Genomic DNA, 25,790 nt, shown 5'->3' with positions numbered 1-25,790 from the left:
CCCGTAGCAGAAGGTGGAATGTCCCGTGTGGCCTTCCCTGGGGATCAGCACACCGTTTCCCCCAAGCATCTCTACAGTCAGTTCTAAGCTATAGTGCTGCCAGCAGCTGTCCTCTGTGGCTGGTTATCTTCATGTCCCCAGATCCCCAGAGAATATATTGGCTTTTTTTTTTTTTTGAGACAAGTTCTCGTGTCCTTAAATTCACTAATTCGCTGTGTAGGCATGGATGAGGGAGAGATGAGGGGAAAATGCTTAGGTGGTCTTTCGGTTAATTTCCTCTGGTCTCTCACTTCAACAATGAACACAGAAGACTTTGTAACTACACATGGTGTGTGGATTTCTTCCCACCAACGAGCAAGCTGGGCTGGTTAGTCTTTTGTCAACTCGCTACAACCCAGGCTCATCTGGGAGGAGAGTTCCTCAGTTGAGAAAGTGCTTCCGTAAGATTGGACTGTAGGGGGGCTGGAGAGATGGCTCAGAGGTTAAGAGCACTGCTTGTTCTTCCAAAGGTCCTGAGTTCAATTCCCAGCAACCACATGGTGGCTCACAACCATCTGTAATGAGATCTGGCGCCCTCTTCTGGCCTGCAGGGATATGTTCAGGCAGAACTGTATACATAATAAATAAATCTTTTTTTTTTTAAAAAAAAAAAAAAAAAAAAAAAAAAAAAAAAAAAAAGATTGGACTGTAGGCCTGTCTGTGGAGCATTTTCTTTCCTTTCCTTTCCTTTCTTTCTCCCCCTCTGGAGACAGTTCTCTGTGTAGCACTGGCTGTCCTGGAACTGGTAGTACAGGCCAAGCTTACCTCAGACTCAGATCCACCTGCCTCTGTTTCCCTAGTGCTGGGATTAAAGGTGTGCATCACCACCCAGAAAACGCAGTGGAACATTTTCTTTCTGTGTAGTTTTGGTGCCTGTTCTGGATCTCGCTCTGTAGATCAGGCTGACCTTGAACTCACAGAGATCTGCCTGGCTCTGCTGGGATTAAAGGCGTGCGCCACCACCGCCTGGCGGAACAATTTCTTAATGATTGGTGTAGGAGGGCCCAGAGCACTGTGGGTAGTGCACACAGGTGATCCTGTGTGATATAAGAAAGCAAGCTGAGCAAGCCACAAGGAGCAAGCTAGTAAGCAGTGTTTCTCATTCTTCATTCCCCTGGTTTCTGCTTTAGTTCCTACCTCCAGGTTCATGCTTCCCTCAGTGATGGACTGTGATCTGGAAGCCAAAGGCAAATTAACTTCCTTTCCCGGGTTGCTTTTGGTCCATGTTTTAACATGGCAACATAGAGGCAAATTACAGCAGAGCCGTTCTGCAGCGGGCACAGTTCTGCAGCGGGCACAGTTCTGCAGCGGGCACAGTTCTGCAGCGGGCACAGTTCTGCAGTGGGCACTGGCCAGGAGTCCTTAGTACAGTTCAGTTTTGATACAACTGGTCTACCTGAGAGAGCACCATAGTCCAGAAGTCAAGGGCTCAGTCCTGGGACAGTTCCTTTTTTTTTTTTTTTTTTTTTTTTTTTTGGTTTTGGTTTTGGTTTTTTGAGACAGGGTTTCTCTGTATAATAGTCCTGGCTGTCATAGAATTCGCTTTATAGAACAGGCTGGCCTCGAACTCATTGAGATCCTCCTGCCTCTGCCTCCCAAGTGCTGGGATCAAAGGCGTGTGCCACCACCACCCGGCTTTCTATTTTTTTAAAAAAGAGATTTATTTATTTTGAATTTATGTGTATGCGTGTTTTGCCTCCATAAATGTCTGTGCACTCGTGCATGCCTGGTTCCCAAGCAGGCCAGAAAAGGGAGTTGGATCGCCCTGAAACTGGAATTAGAGATACTTATGAGCCATGCTGTGGGTGCTGGGAATCGAACCCGTGTCCGCTGGAAGAACAGCAAATGCTCTTAACTATGGAGCCATCTCTCCAGCTCCCGCTACCCTCCTTTTTAATCTTTGCTTCTGACCTACTGTCCAGCTGTAACAGAGTCCTAGGAAACAGGCTTACCTGTTCATTCTGAAGGATGTTACAAAGAATACCTGAAGAGATGAGTGGGCTGAGGTTCAGAAGACAGGGTCCAAAGCTTCCTCGTCCTCTCTGAGTGCTCTGTCCTGCAGGAATCTCCATCTGCCAGCTGTTCAAAAGCTCTCTGAATCCTGCCCATTGGGTTTTTATGAAGAATGCATTCCACAGGCATGATGTGAGCATGGACAACTAAATACAAAGGTGATTGGGCAAAAAGGCTGTCATCTTATGCAAATAGACTGGGCGGGGACACCCAGCAAAGCCTGTCAGTTCAGATTCTTTAGTGTGTGGGGTTGAGGTGGCTGTCACTCAGTGGTGAAGTGTTTCCCTAATGTGAAGCCCTGGATTCAAAATCCGGGTATGGCAAAAACAGTAGCGTTTGTCCTCACAGGCAGCGGGCAGCACTTTCTGGGACATGGGAGTCTCACTATTATCACACAGGAATGGGGTGTAGAATTTCATGGCAGCTCCAAGCCAGGAGCAGCGGTGAAAGAGGGATGTCTGGCGACTGCAGTTTCTGTAGCCAGGTCCAGGAACCAAGGATGAGAATCATGAAAAGAAATTATAATACTTGAACCGGGCCAGTGGTGGCACACACTTTTAATCCCAGCACACAGGAGGCAGAAGCAGATGGATCTCTGAGTTTGAGACCAGCCTGGTCTACAGAATGAGTTCCAGGAAAGCCAAGGCTATGCAGAAAAACCCTGTCTTGAAAATTGAAGGGAAAAAAAAATTTATATATATATATATGATCACAAGGGGTGATGTTTTCATTTTCATAAATTGTAGGGGCGGGAGAGATGGCTCAGTGGTTAAAAGCACTGGCTGCTCTTCCAGAGGACCTGGGTTCAATTCCCAGCACCCACATGGCAGTTCACAACTGTCTGTAACTCCAGTTCCAGGGGATCTGACACCCTAATGCAGACATACATGCAGGCAAAACACCAATACACATAAAATAAGAATAAATAAGTCATTTAAAAAAAAAAAAAAAAAGGCCGGGCGGTGGTGGCGCACGCCTTTAATCCCAGCACTCGGGAGGCAGAGGCAGGCGGATCTCTGTGAGTTCAAGGCCAGCCTGGTCTCCAAATCGAGTTCCAGGAAAGGCGCAAAGCTACACAGAGAAACCCTGTCTTGAAAAAACCAAAATAAAATAAAATAAAATAAAATAAAAATAAAAAAAAGAAAGAAATTGAAGACAACTATTTATTTATTGTAAATGTGGGTGTGCATATACACTCATGCCACAGTGCGTATGTGGAGGTCAGAGGATAGCTTGTAGGATTGGTTCTTTCCTCCACTATGTGAAAGGTGTGTGCCACCATGGCCAGCTTGTATGTGACAGGCCCTGGCTGTCCTGAAACTCATTCTGTAGACCTCAAACTCAGAGATCTGACTGCCTCTGCATACTGAATGCTGGGATTAAAGGTGTGCGCCACTACTGTCCAGCTTTGGTGTATGTGTTTCTTTTTTTGTTTTGTTTTGTTTGGCTTTTTGGTTTTTGGAGACAGGGTTTCTCTGTGTAGTTTTGGTGCCTGTCCTGGATCTCTCTCTATAGACCAGGCTGGCCTCGAACTCACAGAGATCCTCCTGGCTCTGCCTCCCAAGTGCTGGGATTAAAGACGTGTGCCATTGCCGCTCGGCCGGTTTGTGTTTCTTTCTTTCTTTCTTTTTTTTTTAAAGATTTATTTATTTATTATGTATACAGAGAAGGGTGCCAGATCTCATTACAGATGATTGTGAGCCACCATGTGGTTGCTGGGAATTGAACTCAGGACCTCTGGAAGAGCAGTCGCTGCTCTTAACCTCTGAGCCATCTCTCCAGCCCCCTTGTGTTTCTTAAAAATGCAAAAAAGAAAGGAAAAGAAACAAAAAAAAAATTAATTAATTCAATTGGAAATGAAAGGTTTTGAACTAAATTTTTATTTAATTTCTTAAATTTTATTTCTCCTTTCTTCCATACCTAATGTGAGACAAGCTTCATTTTTTCTATTTAAATTTTTAAATTGCATTTATCATTCATTCATTTATTTCATGTGCTTCCTACCCTTTTTTTTAAGAAATGATTTATTTATGTGTGTGTGTGTGTGTGTATGTGTGTGTGTGTGTGTGTGTGCGCGCGCGCACGCGCGCACGATCATGCAGGCATGCTTGCCTATTTGTGGCACTACATCTGCGTAGCTACATTGGGAGACCAGAAGAGGGTGACAGATCCTCTGGAAATGGAGTTATAGGCAATTGGAGCCACCTGATGTAGGGTGCTAGCAACAAATGCTCTTAACCTCTGAGCCATCTCTCCAGCCCCCATCCTCTTTTTAAGAAACGATTTATTGATGTATGCATGTGTGTGTGTGTGTGTGTGTGTGTGTGTGTGTGTGTGTGTGTGCATGTGTGTGCTCATGCAGGCATGCTTGCCTATTTGTGGCACTACATCTGTGTAGCTACACTCGGAGACCAGAAGAGGGTGATAGATCCTCTGGAAATGGAGTTATAGGCAATCGGAGCCACCTGATGTAGGGTGCTAGCAACAAATGCTCTTAACTGCTGAGCCATCTCTCCAGCTCCCACACCCTCTCTGGTGGTGAATTGATGGTGTGGCTTATAGAACTCTGAGTTAAAAATACATTTCCCTGAGAACTTTGACGCATTTCCTTCTAAGCAATCAGTGTTCTTAAATGAGAAATTTAAAGCCATTCTGGGTTTTGTTTTTCTTGTTATGTGGTCTACAGTCTATATTTTGGTGTGTGTGGGTGGCTGTGGGGGTGGTGACTATGGGGGGGGCATGACTGTGGGGAAGTGGCTGTGTGGTATTTACATGTGTGCTGTGTGCCTGTCTGTTTGATGTCTGAATCTTTTTTTTTTCAAAGATTTTTCTTTTTATGCATGTGTTTGTGCGGGCGTCTTTGGAGGGCAGAAGAAGGCATATGGATTCCGTGGAGCTGGAGTTACAGATGGCGGTGATCGACCCTACTTGGGCTCTAAGAATCAAACCCAGATAGCCATCAAGAGCGGCAAGTGTTCTTAACTTCTGAGCCGTCTCTCCTGGCCGTCCACCTGACTTTTTGAGACAGGGTCTTGCTCAATCTGAAGGGCCAGCTCACTGATTCATCTAACTGTGAGCCTGCATGGTCTGTAGGTCTCCAGCTCCAGCTCTGAAGTTGCAGTTTCTGCCACACCAGAGTGGTTGCCACATGGTTGCTGGGCATTTGACTCGGGCCTTTATGCTTACACGGCTAAATTTTACCCAAAGCCTTTATTTTATTTTATGGGTATGAGTGTTTTGCCTGCGTGCATGTTTTTACACCGTATGTGTGCAGTACCTGTGGAGGCCAGAGTTCACTTCAGCAAGTTATCCTCTGGCCTCCACTTGAGTTCTGTGGTCCATGCACTGGTGTATATGAGCATGTGCCCACACACAATAAACAAATGTGTGGGTGGGAAAAAAAGAATGTGTCAACCCAGAAAAGAGAGTAAGGTGACAGCGTTCCCCTTTCTTTCCTTCGTAGTATTTCTGATCTATCTGACTCTTTTTTCAATTAGCATATCAACTTACTGAAAAAGTGACAGGGGTGTCCTTCTGGGAGGTTGGAGTTGGATCAGACCTGACAGGAAGCCATTGAACTTGGTTATTAAGGGGTCATTGATGGTTGCAACACAAAGAACTTCCTTAAGGCTGTGGCTTAGGTCAGTGATAAAGGCCTTGCTTTATGTGCTATGTGCTTCAAGCTCTGAAAGGACACACACACACACACACACACACACTCACTCACACCAGCTTCCTTTAAGGTACATGACAGAAGACCAAAGACCCAAGACTCAAGTGAGCTGAAGAGCAGAATACCCAGCAGTGGGGGCCCAGAGGCGTGCTGTCCTGAATTTGAGGCTAGCCAGGGATACACAGCAAGACCCTGGTGAATAGATCATTTCTTCAGGAGCTTGGACAGCAGAAGGCAAGAGAACGATGCGAAGACCCCGAAGAAGCTGGGGTCAACCCAAGGCTTTTTAGCTAGTAGAGTCTTGTGGGGCATGAGTGTGGTAAGAGGGCAGATGAAGGAGGGAGGAGATCTCAGCTGTGGGGAAAAAGAAGTTACCACTGAGGCTACAGAAGGGGATAGACAACCAAGAAGGGCTAGGGAGATGGCTCGGTGGTAAAAAGCTCTTGCCAGAGTTTGGATCCCACAAACGCAAGAAAATTTATAAATATTGGTTGGGCATTTCGGCCCACCTGAACGTCCAGCCTCAGAAGGTGGAGATGGGATTCCCCCTGAGCACACTGGCTAGCAACACTAGCCATCTCGGCGAGCTCTGGGTTTGACTGACAGACCGTGCCTCTACAAATAAGGCAGAAGAGTGATTGGGGATGATTTCCACATCAACCTTGGGCCTCCATGCGCAAGCGCACACATGAGAAAACATTCGTGTAAAGCACGCACACCACTCACACCCATGGAAATGGAAAAAGAAAAAGAAATAAGTAAATAAATACTCTGAGGAGAAATTGGGGCACAGCTTTCATGGAGCCCAGGCACTGTGGCACAGTCCTGGAATGGGTGCTCGGTGCTAAAGGGGCTGGGGGGAGGGGGGGAGGTGCGGGGTCAGAGGCTAGCCTAAGACCTAGGACAGCAGCTTGTCACAGCACAGCTGGCCCTCCTGGTCTTACTGGGTTGAACCTTCCTGGCCCCCATCACCCTGTGAGGACAGGAACAAGGCCTGATCCCTCCCTGTGTCTCCAGTGTCATGATTGCTGACTCGATTTTAAGGCCTAGGCCAAGTGTGAAGCAATGGAATGGTGGTCAACGAGGGTGGTGGTGGTGGTGTCAATCCTTGCGGCAGCAGGCTTGGGGAGTGGTGCCCGGAGGTGCCTAGTCGGCAGGATTGCCCGGTGAAAGGAGAGGCCTGCTGGGCATGGATGTGAGGACGTAGCAGTCGGCACCAGGCTGTGGCCCCTTTTCTCTTCATGCCATTCTGTTCTGAGCAGCTTGGAGCATGCAGAGAAAGCAGATGGGTTTTTTTGTACTGCGATTTGACCTGCTGTCACACTCTCAGTGGGGACCTGGAAGAGTTGTGTAGCTCCCCAAGGCCCTGGCTACGTTCCTGGAGACTCTTTTTTTTTTTTTTTGCCTTGGGTGGGCTCATATTTTCTACTGGAAGCTGTTGCTGACCACAGCAAATTAGTGTTGAAGCCTCCGCTCAAATGTCATGGCCAAGGGAAACTTCAGCCTCCCTGTCCTTCCTTGTGTCGGCCTCTGGATACTGGCAGGGGACACTGAGCCAGGGCACTTCCTGATTTGTGTGTGTCCCTGTCCCCCCAGGCCATCTGGGCAGGGGGGAGGGGAGCAGTCTTTGTATGGTGGACTCCTCAGATGTCTGCCTGTGGGCTTCCTGTAACACAGTCCAGACAACAGGAAGTGGGGCGTGGGTGCACACCAAGGAATGGGGTTCTGGAAGCATCACCTGAGGCAGGGTAGGTGAGTGAGATGAATAAAAAGACAAGTAAAGCTTGGTAATGAGAAATGTAAGCCGGCTGCTAGCACTAGGCAACTCCAGCTTCAAGCTTCATAATGCTGGTTAGTAGTGCCCAGTGATCTGAACACAGAAAAAAAAAAGACTTTTTAAAATTAAAAATTTAATTAAGAAATATTTAAAAATAAATGGATTTACTGAACACTTAGCATGTGCTGTGAGCAAAATGATCACTAAGGCATGGATACTGGCTGCCAGAGTTCAGACTTCAATGTGAGGACACAGCACAATTTAATCCCAACATTCAAAAGGCAGAAAAAGGCAGATCTCTGTGAGTTCTGGGTCAGTCTGGTCTACATACGGAATTCCAGGGTAGCAGGACTACAAAGAGAGATCCTGTCTCAAAATAACAATAAAATAAATATATAAGAATGTACAGCCCAATTCCGTTAAGTCTTTTCTCATGGATTAGTAAGATGGCTCAGCAGGTAAAGGAACTTGCTGCCAAGCCTGACAAACTTGGGTTCAATCCCTGGGACCTATGTGGTGGAAAAAGAGGACTAACTTCCACAAGCTGTCTTCTGTGGCACACACACTGCATAAATATTTTGTTGTTGTTTTTTCGAGACAGGGTTTCTCTGTGTAACTGTCCTTGGCTGTCCTGGAACTCGCTCTGTAGACCAGGCTAGCCTTGAACTCACAGAGATCCGCCTGGCTCTGCCTCCTGAGTGCTGGGATTCAAGGCCTGTGCCACCACCACCCGGCTCATTTCAGTCTCTTGAATGCTGGGAACACAGTTGTGAGCCATCACTTCTGGTTTATAAGGAAGCTGTTGTATAATGACTAAGCGACCTCAGTGTTCAGGCTGCAGTTTGGAGCTGGACTGTCTGCCTTAGGCTATGTGTTCAAGGTTTGGGGCTAGCCTATGGTACTTTTGAAAGATGATAGACCCTTTAGGAGATGGGGCCTGGTAGAAAGAAATCAGGTCATTGGGTACATGCTCTTGAAGGGGTTATCAGGACCCCAGTCCCCATCCCACTCCACCTCCCTACTCCCATGATCACGAGGTGAGCAGGCCTCCTCTTGCACATGCTCCCTGCCACGATGTACAGCACCATCACAGGTCCCAGACAACAAGACCAAGTGACTGCAGACGGCAACTGTGAACCAAATAAACCTTTCTTCCCTGTAAACCAGTTAACTCAGGTGTGTTGTCATGGTTACAGAAAACTAACACAATTCAGAACCATCAATGGTCAGAAAGATCAGGAGAAGCCTGGCTGTCTCCTCCCCAACAGGAACTTCACTGATGAGAACAGATTCTGAAGGTCCTGCTCTGTCTTGTCAGAGAGAAGAGTTCTTCCCTTTATCTAAACTGAAGTCAGGGTATCTGGCTTGGAGCTCTGAAGCCTTCAGGCTTTTGCCCAACAGTCATTCTGCCTTTTGCCTGAAGAACAGGGCTCTGGTTTTGTTTAGATAACCGTGTTTTCAGCCTTAGGGGACAGTCGTTATAGTTTGTCACCAGCGGAATTATCTTGGTGTATGTAGGGCAGCCATTGAGTCCTTTCTCAGGCAAGCAGTCTAGAGGTCATGAAAGACTCGCTGACCAATTTAAGATGCTTCAAAACATCTACTAGTTTCACCGGGCAGCTGTGGCGCACGCCTTTAATCCCAGCGCTCGGGAGGCAGCGCCAGGAGGAGCTCTGTGAGTTCGAGGCCAGCCTGGTCTACAGACTGAGATCCAGGACAGGCACCAAAACTACACAGAGAAACTGTCTCCAAAACAAAACAAAACCCTACTAGTTTGTTGATTCCTCTTCAGACTCACAGTGAGGGACTATGGACATGGCTTAGGTGGTAGAGTTTTTGCATACTTGAAGCCTTTCAATTCCTAGCACTGTGTGAAATCTTGGTGTGGTAGTGCATGCCTGTAATCCAGTACCTGGGCGGTGGAGGCAGGGAGATCAGAGGTTCAAGGTCGTCCTTGACTAAATGGTGCCTTCCAAGCCAGTCTTGGACAGGCAGTGTTGTAGAAAAAGGTACAAGCAAACCTAGCTACACATAGCTAAAGAGTACCAGAGACCCACCTAGGGAGGATCTCTGCAGCTAGGGAGGAGCTGGTAGATCATACTGGGTCTCTATGGGGTCAGATGTGAGGATAACAAAGGTCAGTCTGGAGTTGGCAGAGTTTTACCTCATCATTTGGAGTTTCAACACCTTTTTTTTTTTTTATTTATTTAATCCATTTGGGTGTTTTGCCTGCATGTATGTACGCACTACATATGTGCTAAAAAAGGGCTGTCAGATCTCCTGGAACTGGAGTTACAGATGGTTGTGAGCTGCCATGTGGGTGCTGGGAATCAAACCCAGATCCTCTAGAAGATCTTAACCACTGAGCCATCTCTCCAGCCCCCCAGTGCCTTTCCATCTACAAGTAACCCTCCTCTGTGCCTTGTTCTTCTTACCCATTAAAATACCTGGGTTTCATTTATTCAGCAACTAGTGCTTCTCACAAGTTGCCAGCTTGCTGTCTATACCAAACACATCTTAGCAACTTTGCCTGCTCTTGTTCCTTTGTTTGTTAGTTTATTTTTCTTGTCTTCTCCCTCAGACTAAAATGTGCTCATCAGCACGGCTGGTGAGTGTTGCATCAGCCTGGGCCCGCCTTTTGCAATCCTGGGACTTATTGTAGTCACATGACTCAATTCTGGTCTGGGAGGCCTCACGGGACTTGTCCCGTTGCTGTGACAAAATGCTTGGCATACACAACTATCCTGGTTTACTTTCTGTTGTTGTGATAAACACCATGACCAAAAACAACTTGGAGAGGAAAGGATTCATTTCCGCTTACAACTCCGTGTCATCACTGAGGAAAGTCAGGGCAGGAGCTGAAGCAGAGGCCAGTGGAGGATGAATACTTACTGGCTTGCTCTCCATGGCTTGTTCAGGCTGCTTTCTTATACAGCTCAGGATCTCCTGCCCAGGGGTGGCACCACTTTCAGTGGCTTGGGCCCCGCCACATCAATCGCTAATCAAGGTAATGCTCCACAGAGAGGCAGGCCTACAGGCCAGTCCTATGGAGGCATTTTCTCAACTGAGGTTCTCTCTTCCCAGGTGACTTTAGCATGTGTCGGAACAACTCCAGGGAGTGAGTGGTTCACTATGGTTCCAAGTTTCAGAGAGCTCAGCCAGTTGAGGCTCGGAAGGCAATGGTGTAGGGGGAGGGGCCCCGGGGAAGTGGCAGTGTAGGGCAGAGCTCCTGCTGTGGCCAGCTCAGCAAGCAGAACTAGCTGAACTGGGAGACTCCCAGTGACCCACCCCAGCCAGCTGGGCCAACGTCCTCCAGGCTCCACAACTCCCCAAAACGGCACCCCCAGCTGGGGACCAAGCATTGAGACACACAGGAGGTTGTTGGACACATCTTACATTCAAAACCACACCAGGAGGCATCTGGAAAAGCTGTCTTCCTCCGTCATAGGGAGAGCAGGGGGCTGGAGGGGCAGCTCAGTTGTAATAAGCTCAAGGTTCAAGCCTCAGAAACCATGTAAGAAAAACCAGCCATGGTAGTCGATGCTTGTCATCCCAAGTGCTGGGGAGGTAGAGATGGTGGATCCTTGGACCTCCTGACCCGCCAACCTGACCTTTTGGGTGAGTTCCGGGCCAAAACACAAATGTACACACACACACACACACACACACACACACACACACACACACACACACACACACACGCATGCACACACATGCATGTACACACAGACAAAAGGGAGAAGTCATTGGCCCCTCTCTGTCTATGTCTTCAGCATTCAGGATCCAGACCTGAAGTTGGATTCCCAGAACCCAAGTCCAGACAGGCCCAGTAGTTCACATCTGTAATCCTAGCATTCCTGTGGCAAAACAGGAAGTGGAGCATCCCTGAAAGCTCACAGGCCAGGAGGCCTGGTGTACGTCATGGACGGGCAACAAGAGATCCTGTCTCAGACAAGGTGGACAGCAGGAACAAGGTTGTGTCTGACTTCCTCATGCATGCTTAGTACACCCCTCCTCATACTCACATACATAAACACACACACACACACACACACACACACACACACACACACACACACACACGGGGGTGGGGTGGGGTGGTGGAGTGAGTTTAGTTTTAGTTCTAGTTTTTTTGAGATACAGTCTCACTATATAGCCATAGTTGGCCTGGAGCTTGCTACATAGACCAGGCTGGCCTGGAACTCACAGCAATCCACCTGCCCCTGCCATCCAAAACACTTGCAAATCAGACAGATGTGCTATGGGGCCTTAGCCCCCTGCTCCTCTGGCTGTCTAGGTGGGTCCTGTGCAGCAGTCAGGTCCTCAGCTTTCTCCTCTTTATTGTTTATTTATTATTATTTCCTCTCCGACTTAGACTAATTCCTAACGGTTCTCCATGGAACTTCCCCCCACCTTCCTGGCCCACCCACCGGTGTCAGGTGAAACTCCTCCTGTTCCCACTCCTAACTCTGCCACAGAGGTTCCTCCCTGCCACTCCTCCCTACGGCAGCCTTTTCCGGACTCATGTTGTCTCTGAATAAATTCCCAGGAGTCGCGGTTTCTGACTTATTTTTAGCTGTAGAAGAAGCCTTTGTTGAAGTGAGAGCCTGATGTATAAAGCAGATGGAGTTGAGTTATTTGGGGAGGGGGAGGGCTCCACCTGCTGGGCCTTTTCTCTTTGTCCTCTCTGGGCCTCTCTTCGGGCCCAGTTGAAGGGCTCTTGGTGGGGGGGGGGGGGGCTTCCCAGTTTGAATCTGGTCTCACCGGTGTACCTGCTCTCCTTTGAGCTTTCTTTGACGTGACAGCCAGCGTGAAGCATTTGTTCTCTTGAAGGTCACATTTTCCCCCCAAAGAAAAACATTTTAGCTTTCTCATCTCTGCCTAGGAGTGTCACTCTGTGGGGCAGCTTGTCACCAGGTCACCTGTTCCTGCTGCAGGGTTGGAAGCTACACTCCAAGGGCAAGTCCTTTGTGCTGTAGATTGCACGTCTTTGGTTACTGCATAGTTGGTTCTCCCCCACCCCACCCCAAAAGTTAAAACAGGAGAAAGCGCCCACCCTGTGTTGGCCCAGAGTTCTAGCGAGCCAGAGGGCAGGGCAGGCCACAGGCAGAGAATATGGACAAATGGCATGCGCCTTATAAAGTTGAAGGCTTCTCTGAGACAGGCTTGGCATAATGTTGCCTCCCTGCTGGGCAGCTGTGGAGCACAGAGATGCATCAGGGACCCTCTGGAAGTGGAGGTCGGGGACATCTTTGTGGTTCCATAACTGAGGACAGTAAGTAGCAAATTTCATATCTACTTTGCCTTTCTTCTCTCTCTCTCTCTCTCTCTCTCTCTCTCTCTCTCTCTCTCTCTCTCTCTCTCTCACACACACACACACACACACACACACACACACACACAGAGGCAGACACACAGAGAGAAACAGAGAGAGAAAGCTACCAAACCAAACCAAACAGTACACATGGCAGCAAAGAGCAAATTCCTAATGATTAATAAGAGGAAAACAAAGGGCAAAAGGAGTTCCTTCCCTTCTTCCCTAAAAATCCTGATAGAAGGAGTTCCTTTTAATGGCTTCATGCTATAAAGTCAGTTAATAAGAACATAAGGGCTGGCAAGGTGGCCCAGCAGCTAAGAGTGCTTGCCTCCAAGCCTGAGGACCTGAGTTTGATCCCCTGGACCCAAGGTGGAAGGAGAGAACTGACTCCTGAGAGTCAACCTCTGACCTCCACACACACACATATTGTGCACATGTGTGCTCACACACACACACACACACACACACACACACACACACACACACACACTAATAACAAAATTAATGTTTTTAAAATAAGTAAATAACGAATTTAGTAAGTAGAAGGCTCAAAGAGGGGGAAATGAAAGCAGAAAATGAGACAGAAAGGATAGAAACTGAAGACAAAAGGCATTACAGAACGAACAGATCGATTAGACCGTTAGCGAAAGAGCGGAGCCCCCTGAGGTCAAATTCCTAAAGGGGGCGAAGAGATGAAAGCAGCTCTGTGGGGATGAAGGGTAACCAGGGTAAGGAAGGCGACATGACGGACACTCCAGAAAAACTAAAGCCAGGGCCAGGGAGGATCCCTCTAGTGCAGAAATTAACCCCACCACTGCAGACTGAGCACATACAATGTTCCAGAAAACGAGATTTGGAATATTGAATACTAAGACAGCTCATAATCATCAATTTTTTAAAAATGGGCCATGGGCGGTGGCGCACACCTTTAATCCCAACAATCAGAAGGCAGAGGTGGGCAGATCTCTGTGAATCCCAGGCCAGCCTGGTCTACAGAGCAAGTTCTGGGACTTGAACTTGCTATATAGAGAGACCCTATCTTAAAAAACAAACAGGCCAGGTGGTGGTGGTTTAATCCCAGCACTAGGGAAGCAGAGCCAGGCAGATCTCTGTGAGTTCGAGGCCAGCCTGGGCTACAGAGAAAGATCCAGGACAGGCACCAAAACTGCACAGAGAAACCCTGTCTTGAAAAAATCAAACAAACAAAAACCAACAAACAAACAAACAAATAAATAAGGTGAAGAGTGATTTTTTTTCTTCCAAAGAGAAAAGCATCACCTCTAAGGGAAAAATTCAGGCTAGTTTCAGACTTTTCCTAAAAGAAAAAAAGATCCAAACCTACCACATTCTGTGCTGGGAATAAAGGCATGCCCACCCTTATTGGTTAGCTGACATTCTTTAAAATAACAACTTTTTTTTTTATTACGTGTGTGTGTGTGTGTGTGTGTGTGTGTGTGTGTGTGTGTGTGCGTATGCACGTGCACATGCATGACATACATGTACCAGAGCACACCCACACCTGTGGAGGTCAGAGGATAACGTTGGAATTGGTTCTCTCTCTGCCTCCCTGAGTGCTGGGACTGAAAAGCATGTGCCACTCTGTCCAGCATAGTTGACATTCTTAAGCATCCTAACCCTTCTTGGAAAAACAACTAAAGAAATTCCTCCTATTAAGAGCTGAACTGAGTTGTTTTTTTATTGCAAATGGAAACACATTGTGAAAGGACGGTTGATGAGCATCAAATTAATGAATTTAAACGGTATACTGAGTAATTGCAGAATTCTGTTTCCAGAATTGAATGTGATTGTCCCTAATCCAGACACTGGAAGAGTAACAATTCACAAATCCAAGAAGATGGGGGAAACCAAGACAGGAATGGCAGCACATATAACCGAAATGCCAGCTCTAAGCCGGGCATGGTGGCACACACCTTTGATCCCAGCTCTCGGGAGGCAGAGGCAGGAGGATCTCAAGTTCAAGGAGTTCAAGGCCACCTTGGTCTAGAGCCAGAACTACACAGAGAAACCCTGTCTTGAAAAACTAAAAGAGAAAGAAAGAAATGTGAACTTGAAGAAAAAGACAAGTCTCCCGATACTGTTGCAACTTTTGGGTTAACCTCGGAGGGGTCTTTTAGGGAGTAATAACTCCTGCAGTCAGGAAACTCTCTTTGAGGTCCAACTCTTCCTTAAGATTTCACTTCAACTTTCTTTTCTATTAAGTTCAAATAACATTGAACAGCATATTTCATTTCAGTAGCACCAGTATTACAAATCAAATAGTTATTTATTTATTTGGAATTTTTTTGAGACAAGCTCACACGATGTAGACCAGGTTGGCCTCAAACTCATAGAGCTAAACGTATGTACCACTATGGCTTACATTTGTTTATTTTATTTCTCGTATGTCTGTGTGTATTTGTTCAGATCACAGTGCCTGTGGAGTTGGAAATAACTTTCAAACGTCTGTTTTCCCCTTTTCCTTCGTGAGTACTAGGGAATCATCAGACTTGGCAGCAAGCACCTTTGCCTGCTGAGCCATCTTGCTGGCCCATGGTGGACACTTCTATAAAATATCTGTTACCTTTCCTCCTGTCTGTAAACAGTCACATAAACCTTTCTAGAATAATGTACAATGACGCTTGCGCTAGTCATTTCTTGGTGGTGGCATTGGGGCCATTTAAACTTAACTGCACTGTTTAAATTATTTTAAGTGTACATGTATCATTTTTATAAAGTTTAGCAGGCAGACACCCACAGCACTGGAGCCACAGATGTGTGCTGCCACGCTGGGCTTTTCCCGTGAGTACTGCGAGTCTGAACTCAGATCTTCACATAGCGGGCACTCTGCAGACTGAGCATGTTCCCAGTCAGTCCCTGTGCTAGCATTTCATGACTGTTTAGCTATACACATGCTAGGCAAAATAAAGACCTCATTTCCAGCTTTGGCTGGTGGGGTGTAAGCACAAGTACCGGAAGTATGCCAGGGCAGCCTCTGGAATCATTTGAGAGTGTTTGCTCACTGTATCACCTCCATTCCCGTTTGCTGCCTGGAGCGCAGACACACAGTATCCACACTAGACCACTAGGACAAAGTGCTAACAACGGGGGTGGGGGTGGGGTCAGCAAAGCACTAGGGTACTTCCCTGGACAACATGGGAAGGGAAGGATGAGGAAGGAAGAAACTTGAATGTTGCTGAAGTGACTGATCTAATTCTAACTGGTATGTGACCGGCACACATATAGAAATGTAGTTTATAATTCCATTCGCATTGTTTCATCAGTGGAGAGTATGAGGCATCTGGCTTGGCATCCTCTTAGACACATCACTTAAATTTGACAAAAGTAGGGGTTTTTTTTTGTTTGTTTTTTTGAGACAGGGTTTCTCTGTGTAGCTCTGGTTGTCCTGGAACTCACTCTGTAGACCAGGCTGGCCTGGAACTCAGAGCTCCGCCTGCCTCTGCCTCTCAAGTGCAGGAATTAAAGGTGTGTGCCACACTTCTGGGCATCAAAGTTTTAAAGGAAAATATAAAGTTGAGCATGGGGGGGATCGATCTTGTAATCCAGCATTTGAGGGACTGAGGCACAAGGATTGCTGCAAGGGTGAGGCCAGCCCGGGAAAAGAAAAGGCCAGGGAGATGGCTCATCTGTACAAGCACAAGGACATTCATTCGGATCCCCAGCACCCACGTGAAAAGTCTGGCATGGCAGTGTGCATCTGTAATTCCAGTGCTGGAGGGTAAAGGCAGGTGGATCCCAGAGGCCTGATGGACGGTCAAGTCTAGTGGAAAAGGGAGCTAAGGGAGCTCCAGGTTCAGGAAGAGACCTTGCCTTAAAAAAAAAAAAAGTGAGGAATATATATATATATGGTGAGGAACAGAGTCTCTGGAGTGTACCTGTACACACATGTGCACATACATCTCTAACATGCACAGAGAGAGGAGGAGGAGGAGGAGGAGGAGGAGGAGGAGGAGGAGGAGGAGGAAGAAGAAGAAGAAGAAGAAGAAGAAGAAGAAGAAGAAGAAGAAGAAGAAGAAGAAGAAGAATTAGCAGCAGCCAGTCATGGTTACACCTGTAATCTGAGCACTTAAGAAACAGAGGCAGGAGGATCACTACATCTTTAAGCCTAGTTTGTTCTACAAAAGCAAAAGCAACATGGCGAGATCCGGTCTCAACATCCTCCCCTCAAATATATAATGAAAACAACAAAAGAAAAGAAAACATACGCAGAACTTTAAAAAACAGACTTAGCAAACCCACAGCATGAAGGCTGAGGGCTGGCAGTAACTGCAGGCCAACTGCTCCTCGTCGTCGGGCCTGGGGATCCTGCGAGGCCAGTGCTCTGCCACTCAGACACCCTGACCTCCCATCCTTTGAACACTTTATGAACTTGAGATAAAGATCAAGAACTTCTCCCCCCCACCCCCAGGGCTGGGGAGCAAACCCAAGGGCTTGTGCCTGTCTTCAGGCACCCCCACCCCCTCCAGAGCTATATCCCAGGCTTTTTATTAAGGAAGAAAAATGAAAGTCATAAACAAAAATGAGAGAGGAACCATGGAAACTTTGAACCTGTGTTCGACACAAGAAACGACAAACGGTAAACAGACCCGGGAGGAGCAGAGACCAGGAAGGCAGTGTTTCCTGGAGTGAGGTCTGCCTTGTTTAGACTCCGGCTGGTTTTGCATGTGGGTGGTGATGGATGGGGTCAGGGCAGGGTGGGGTAGAGTGTGGCATAGTCTGCTTTCTCTGTGACAATGCACATCAGGCAACCAAGCTCCGAGGACTTCTACGGAGACTTCTTAGCCCGAGGTCATGTGACTTTGGGACCAGTCTGCTCTAGTTGTATCCCTGGGTGTATAAGGGACCACTTGGAACCCTGCTGTAGGAAACCGTTTGCTGCATCTGAAAATGTTGTTCTGGCCTTTTAGTCCCCACAGACAATCCGAATTCTTTCAGAAGTTCGAACCCACAGCAGCATAAACAGAGTGACACTAACGACGTGAGAAGTCTGAGGTTTGGAGATTAGGAGAAAGTTTTCCTAGGACAATGGACACAGCTCAAGAGAGCGAAGACACCTGTCCCCCCCCCCCCCCCCCCCCCCCCCCCCCCGGGACCTTTCCATCTCATCCACTGGTGGTGTTTGCCTGTTGGAATTTAATTTAATTTTAAATTATGTTTGCATGTGTGGGGTGTATGTGGTGATGGTGGTGATGGTGGTGGTGGCGGTGGTGGTGTGTGCCCAAAGAGGCCAGAGGCATGAGACACCCCTGGAACTGAAGTTACAGGCTATTGTAAGCTACCTCAGGATTTGGATGTTGGAAACTAAACTTGGGTCTTCTAAAAGACTGCCGAGACATTCATTTCTCCATCCTCTCCTCCTTTTGTTTGGAGACAGGGTTTCTCTGTGTAGTCCTGGCTGTCCTGGAACTCTCTCTGTAGCCCAGGCTGGCCTCGGTCTCCCAGAGCTCCACCTGCCTCTGCCTCCCGAGCGCTGGGATTAAAAGTGAATGCCACCATGCTGAGGAGCCAAGTGGATGTTTTGAAATAATGCTCAAGTAGGAATGAAAGGCCATTTCAAAGGCAATTAAAGGCCAAGGAGGCCCGAGGAAGAAAAAGGCAGCTGGGAGTCACTTCTTGTCAGTTATAGAAAAGGAAAAGGGGGGCTGGAGAGATGGCTCAGTGGTTAAGAGCACTGGCTGCTCTTCCAGAGGTCCTGAGTTCAATTCCCAGCGTCCACGTGGTGGCTCACAACCATCTGTAATAAGATCTTCTGGTGTGCAGGCATACATGCAGACAGAATACTGTATACATAATAAATAAATCTTAAAAAGAAAAGAAAAGGGAAAGGCAGAGATTGTCTAGGATGATGAAATTATCATCAGTTACACACATACGCTCTCTGGGGTCTGACTTAGGGCCCGTGTGGTCTAGAGGAGTTACTACTAAACAACAGAGTTCAATCACAATTTAAATTCCCCTGCTTATTTTACTTTACTTGTGGGAGTCAGTTCTCTCCTTTATGCAGAGCCCAGGGATTGAGTTCAGTCCATCAGATTTGGTGGCAAGAGTCTTTCCCCACTGAGCCATCTTACTGGTCCATGGATACCTACATTTTTACAGTCAGAAAAGTGAGCTTGCATAGGTAATGTTAAGAAGCTGGGGGTGGGGCATGATTCAAACAGGAAAGTTTACCATCCATCCACTTCTCTACGCTAACCACTGTGCTGCACCCCCCACTTTTTATTTTGTTTTGGACAGTCTCCTGTATTCCAGGATGGCCTAGAATAGTGGAGGATGGCCTTGAACTCTGAATTGTCCTGCTTCTACCTCCCAAATGCTAGGATTATAGATGTGCCCTGTCACATATGGTTTATGCAGCTTTGGGGACAGAACTCAAGGCTTTCTGCATGCTAGGCAAGCAAGCACTCTACCAACTGAGCTGCATGCCTGTCCCATTTCTTGTCACAGAAATGTACAAGAAACAGCAGCATGCAAGAGCATACCACAAAATAAAACATCGCTAAGTCCAGCTGGGTGAGGTGCCAGTTCACCTTGGAGACAAGCTGGTTTGTAAAGAAAGAAGGGAAAAGCCACTTCAGGGAGAGAAAGTGAATGGTACCACAGCTGTGGAGGTGGGTAGGAAGTATGTCACAGCATGGAGTGTGCCAAGTCCAGATGTGGTCACCAGACACCTCCAGCAGACACAAGTTTCCAATGAGTGGGAAATCAGGGTTGTTTCTCAAGATATTGGAGGTGGGGGTGGACATTCGTGGGAAGTGGAGGGATAGAGGTAAACCTTGCCTTGCCGTCAGGGAGACCAGATACAGAGGAGGGGAAAGGAGGACCTGGGGAGAGCTGGATCGTGTATAGTCACTGGAAAAGATTACCAAGCCCGTTAAGACGTTTGTGTACGTTTTTTGAGTGGTAAGGTTGGAAAAGAAGATGCACATGCCGTGGGAACCAAGGTCCTTTCTACATAATGACATAACTCTAAACTCGTGGGACAGGCAGGGTGAGGATCGCTAGTAATATGCTACGTCGATCTCCGCTTCTCAAACTGTGCATCTTTCCCGGGTTCATCATTGCGCAAGGAGCCAAAGGCTGCCTGGCCGGACGCACCGGTCCAGCCTGGGGTTCCCGCCCTAGCTCCGCTTTAGAGCATCAGGTGGGATCCACGGCATAGGCAGAAGAGGCGGAGGGGGCCTCTCCCGGATGGGCAGAGCATGAAACCTTGGGCTGGTGGTCGCAATGCGTTTGCACGTTCCAGCAGGGACAGTCAGTTTGGAGGCCGAGCCCCCAGGACGAACGCAGCACCCTTCTGTGCTGTGCACTGACCTAGCTTCCCAAGAACACGCAGCAGGCCTCGGGAAACGCTCAGGGTACCCCAGACGTGGCAGTCCGAGGCCCCCCACTTCGCGGACTACAAGTCCCAGCAGCACCCGCAGCTAGTACCTCCCGCCAAGCCGCGGAGACCCCCGGTCGGTCCCAGCCCCGGGGAGCGAGCGTGCTGCGCTGGGGCTGAGCTGGGTAGGGAGGCCGGTCCCGCGGGCGGGGGCGGGGCCCGCTCCGCGGCTTCTCCCGCCGCCGCCGCCGCCGCCGCCAAGGGGAGTTTCCAGGAAGTGGCCATATTGGATCCATTCAGCCGCAGCCGCCCGGGCGGAGCGCGTCCCGCAGCCGGCTCGTCCCCGCCGCGGCCCCGGCGCTCCCCGCAGCCCGCCCGGTGCGCAGCTCGCCCGCCCGGTGCGCAGCTCGCCCGCCCGGTGCGCAGCTCGCCATGGCGGCCACCGACCTGGAACGCATCTCGGTGAGGCCCGCGGCGCGCGGGGGGCGCGGGAGGGGGGCGCGAGGCGGGCTGTCAGCGCCGCGCGGCGGGGCCTCGAACCCGGGGACCCCCGGAGCCAACCCCAGGAAGGGGGTCTCGGCGTGTCGGGCTTCGCGCGACCTAAGCTCCTTTTCGCGGGAAGAAGCCAAGACTTGGGCGGCTCGGGGCAGGTGTGAAGACAGACTCGTGTCCAAAGGGGAGGATCCCGGACGCCCCCGACTCTCCTTCCCCAGGGTGTTCCTGCACCTCTGGGGACTTGACTTAGCCGCGCAGGTGCTGTTAGCTGGGTGCAAAGAGTGAGGATGGAGCCCCAAGGGTCCAGGGATTTCCCCCCCACCCCTCAACACACACACACACACACACACACACACACACACACACACACACACACACACTCACACACACACACACACACACACACACACACACACACACACACACACACACACACACACACACACACTCACACGCTCCGGAAAGAGCTCAGGGGAGTTGCAGACTTTGGTCCTGAAGAATCCGGGCCTGCTGTCCATCTCCTTCACTGCCCTCCCCCAGGAGCCTGGATCCTGGGTCCAACTCCAGACAGGTCCAGGGCCCCAGTGATAGGCTCTGGGTCTGCGGTAGCCATTCTCCGGAGCTGAAGTGATTCCAGATCCCAACCATTGAGTGTTTGTTTGGGCCCCAGTCAGGGTCTGCCTTCCTCTGGGCTGACGTCCCTTGGTGGTCCTAACAGGGGTGTCTGTGGACTTGAACCAGGCCATAGCACGCGGAGGGAGGCCTTTTGGGGGGTTGTCTGCACGCTCTTGGTGTCTGAGGCTGGATTTGGGTGTGTCTGGGAGGCTAGGCTGTGACAGTGAAGGAAGCTGTGTCCTCATGCCAGCATGTGAGGCCCTGGTCGGCTGGAAGGGGAGGAGGGGAAGGGAGGGAGGAGGTGGAGGAGGGCCCAGGGCTGTTGGAGGGAGGGAGAACTCTGAATGTGTGACCGATAACGAATTGGTTCTGGGGCTAAATAAGGGAGCCAGGACTTATGTAATTATGCTATAAATACTGTCATCCGAATTTATATATGCAAATTTCTTCTTTAATCTGAAAATACATTTGTTGGTCTTTGGGAATAAGCATAATAAAACAGGAGCTCTTGGTTTCATAATGTGTTGGCTGGTGTGTTCTGTGCCCCTTGGGGAGGGGGACTGTGTGTCTGTTAAGTAAGTTTGACGACATGGGGAATCTGCAGAGGCTGGCCAAGCCGAGATCCACTTCACTCCTGTGGCTGTAAAGTGGAATTTATGTACTTCAGGAAAACAGCCGAGTCCTTATAAACCTGCCCGGTCGATGGAGACCAAAAGATGTGTGTGTGTGTGTGTGTGTGTGTGTGTGTGTGTGTGTGTGTGTGTGTGTGCTGCTTTCTCTGCGCCTCGCTGACCGGAAGGTTCTGTCTGGGTTGGTTTGGAGGTCAGAGGTTCGTCTAACAGTTGATCTTGTACAGATGGGAGTATGTGTAGAGCAACTGGAATCAGTGGCCTGAGAGGATTCCTTGAAATGCTACTTGTTGGTCGTGGAACCTCTGGCAAGCTGTTTACCCCTTGGTGTTCTTCTCTGTACAGCCAGAGAAAATATGGTCTCCCTCATGGAGTTGTGCGGATTCTGGGAAGGAATGCAGGCGAGGTACCTGAGTAGTGTCAGGTACATGGGAAATACTGTGTGGGAGAGAGCAGCAGGGGATGTGTTTGCCTGGCTGCACCTCCTTTGCATCGCTTTGTGGCCAGAGGTGATCCTCGGAGGGTCCGCCGAGTGTCTACACCATACAGCTGTGGCTTGGGAGGGCCTTGCTCTGTTTGCTTTTGGATCATTTCTGTGGGAAGTCTTCACATGATCCCCAAAGTGAGCCAAAGCACAGACGACTCAGTGCAGCTGTAATGCTGGAATTCTGGGACCTTGCTTAGTATGATGGTTATGCTCCAGGGATGGATGCCTTCCCCGCCCTCTGCACTCTGGGCCATTAGCCTCCTGGGAGGACTTGGATGGGATTGAATTTGGGTGGAGATACTGGGTGGAGTTTGGCAGGAATTTAGGAGTCTGGTCTCTTTCCTCCCTTCCTTATCATCCTGGGAAGGTAATTTCCTACCTTATCTTGTACCTAGCCATACTGATGCCTTGAAGAATTTTTTTTTTTTTTTTTGAAGGCTCGCTTTAGTCTTTGGCTTATTGGAGACATGCTTGGATATTTCGCCAGCTGCAAGGTTTGGTGGTACTGGGGCAGATATCCACTGCCCCTCTGGCTCGTGCAAAGGTGGTCAGAGCAGCCCTGGAGGACCTGAAAACTTAGTCTGGAGCCTACAAGGCCACACAGAAGGGTTTGGGCTATAGCTCAGGGGTGAAGAGCCTACTTAACTTGTGTAGGAAGCCCTGGGTTCAATCTGCAGTGTGCCTGGAAGAAAAAATGAGCACACAGTGATGTACTTTGAGATGGAGGTGTGCTGGTATCTCGATCCACTCTTCCCAGCATGCTGCACACACCCTAGGCCTATCTTTATTATATTTTACTTGTTATGTTTCTGTGTGTAGGTCTGTATGTGGGTATGCGTGTGTGGTGGTGTTCACGTGGAGGGTGGAGGACAGCTTTCAGAGTCTCTTTTACCATAAGGGGACTGGGAATGGAATTCAGGCTATCAGGTGTCACGGCGGGTGCCCTCACCCACAGCCATCTTGCTGGCCCCACATCTTTGACCTCTAAGTGGGTCCTGCCTTAGTCAGGTCAGGGGCTTAGGTTGATGGCTGTTGTGTAGGTTTGTGGAGGAAGCCTCAGCAGATTCTGTCGTCTCGTGCTCTCCTTGGGCAGTCAGACTCCTGCCGCACTCTTGGGGTCCCTCTCTTGCTTCTTGGTCTCTGACTCTGAGGCTCACTCCCCTTCTACCCTGACCCACTCCTGTGAGTTTCCTGTTTGCATCTTATGGAGGAGGTTCAGACTCCTAGGTGAGGGACCCAGTAGGTCCCAGGCAAAGTAAAGATGTGCGGGGGAGAGGGAAGAAACGTGAGGCTGCCTCATCCTTGGCATTCTTCCCAGCCAGTCACTTACCCCCCATCTCCGCTTTATCCTCGGCACCATCTGTTACATCCGTTGTCACCCCTGTAATCTTGACACTTCCCCAACAAGCATGCTATCCAAGGAGTGCCTATTTTGTCCTAAAGCTAGGGATGTGGGAGGCAGCCTTCTCACCCAAGTGTGGCTCGGGGCTCCTGTCTCCGGGATCTCGGTATCCTGTGAAAATGACCAGTAGCCATGCCAAGCCTTTCTGGGCAGAAATGATAGCTGAGCAGAAGATACCAGTGTAGCTCCCAGTGGCTAGCATTGAGGGGTCACATGTGAATGCCACAGGCAAAGCCACAATTCTACACCTTTCTCTAGGAGGTGGGGTTGCCTTATCCTTCCTTCCTTCCCTCGCTACCATACTAGGGAACCAACCTTCCTGGGACCTTATGGGATGGGTCAGAGCTATGAGTCTGGTGAGAAGGTGTTGATGACCCAAGGGAGCATTTGACTAGAGACTGCTTGGGGCAGGGAGAGAGAGGGTAGCAAGAATAGACTGACCGCAGTACCAAAGAGGAGGGAGGCTAGGTGGAGTTGGGGGACTCAGGGCCGGTCCAAAAGCTGTGGAGAGTGGGAGTGGAGGGTGGGGGGCCATGGATGTTTTGAGCTTCTTTTGATGTCTGCAGGCCGAGATTGGGTGAGGAAGCAGATTTTGGTTGCTGGTCAGTCAAAGATGGGCCCAGTACCCAGACGCTAGCTTCCATCTGATGGCCCCTTGAGGTGATGGACGTTTGAGCCCTAGGATGAACTAGGTAGTGGTGTGTGTGTTTGGGACAGTAACTGTCCCAGAAGGCTTTCTGGCTGAAACCCAGCTTCCTTGGGGCCATGGCCCAGCTGCAGGATGACAGAGCAGAGCAAGGACGGCTGGCCTCCAGGTGTCTCTCAGGGCCTCCAGCTTCCTGCTTCTGTGCTGCCCCTAGGGTCTTGGGACTTCCAACTACATTTTACAGTGCACTAGCTTTGTGGACAGCCAGATGTGGAGCTGGTTAGGCAGGAGGGAGACACATCTGCTTGGGGAACGGGATGTCTCCCAGACTCAGAATGCCCTCTTGGGGGGCTGGGATGTTCTTCATTAGCTTCTGTAGGAGTCCTGTACACCCTCAGGGCTCATGTCTGGAAGCCCAGCTGGGAAGAGGCAGCAGAGGACAGGGCAGGGAGCTTCTTGGCAATAGCTACAGTTGCCCTATTTGCCTTGGGGTGAGTTGAGTATTCTTAGGACTGGTAGCTTCCAGGTACATAGTAGGCTTTTTATCACAGAGCCGAGTTAGAGGGACAGAACCAGAGGAAGAGAAGAGTCCATCTCTGATGATGCTATTCGGCTGTTCTCTGTGGGGCCTTCTGGGTGTGGACCACCCCACACCTGGGCTTCAGCGGGGCCTGGACCCAGGATTCTCTCCCCAGGGACAAAGCTGCCCCTCTGCCTGCTGCGGAGGTGGATGGGCAACAGAGGTGCATGGCTGTGCCTACACAGCCACCTCTGGCCATGTTGGTGCCAGAGCAACCCTCTGGGCCTTGCCAGCACTGTTCTCCATCCTGTGGTGGTAAATAAGGCAGGGAGGGACATTTTGGAACCCACATCCCCCCTTCCAGGGCTGGTGTTTCATTTATGAGGAAATGCAGCCTTCTCCTCTGAATGAGGTTGGACCACTTGTGGCTTTCCCCACTGGCAGACAGGGATGGCTGCTGAGTCCTAGCCAGGCACAGAACTGGAGCTGCTGTGCCTCCTGCAGCAGAGCGCCCCACATGTGCAGTGGCAGGATGGAACATTTCCTCTTGCTCCCCGCAGCACATCAGAGCCGAAGAATGTGTCTATGTCCCAGGCCTTGTGGGTGGTGGGGACAGGCACGGGCCCAGAAACTGTGCTTTTGGTTTCCTGGAGACCTGACTTTGGTAGAACTATGGATAGAACCGTCCTTAGTTGATGAGCTGCAGCCTGGCTGTGGGAAGAGGGAGAAAGTATCTTGGACAGAGAAACAAATGACCGAGTTCCGCGGCCTAGGGAGAACAGGAGGGTAGTTGTGCTACCAAGTTCCTGGTCTTTCTACAGGAAGATGGGGAATGACT

The 25,790-nt window shown here is 49.4% G+C and overlaps 1 protein-coding gene across 10 annotated transcripts in view; it reads left to right on the top strand.

Annotated features, from left to right (window-relative positions):
* The first annotated feature begins 20,343 nt into the window (after window positions 1–20,343).
* The window catches only part of Septin8 (septin 8), a 42,745-nt gene continuing 37,298 nt past the window's right edge, over window positions 20,344–25,790 (top strand). For 3 of the 10 annotated variants that reach the window (XM_052757834.1, XM_052757832.1, XM_052757836.1), the window contains exon 1: window positions 20,346–20,620. In XM_052757834.1, the coding sequence (XP_052613794.1) occupies window positions 20,591–20,620 (30 nt within the window). In that variant the 5' untranslated portion in view covers window positions 20,346–20,590. Of the gene's footprint in view, window positions 20,621–25,790 lie in introns of all 10 variants that reach the window. The other 7 variants (XM_052757831.1, XM_052757830.1, XM_052757838.1 and 4 more) reach the window with 5 other exon arrangements.

Source organism: Peromyscus californicus, unplaced genomic scaffold (assembly GCF_007827085.1).
Source record: "Peromyscus californicus insignis strain IS unplaced genomic scaffold, ASM782708v3 Scaffold_3__1_contigs__length_106647218, whole genome shotgun sequence".
Classification (NCBI taxonomy): domain Eukaryota; kingdom Metazoa; phylum Chordata; class Mammalia; order Rodentia; family Cricetidae; genus Peromyscus; species Peromyscus californicus.
The sequence above is the reverse complement of the archived record's forward strand: the minus strand, read 5'-3'. Positions and strand labels throughout refer to the sequence as shown.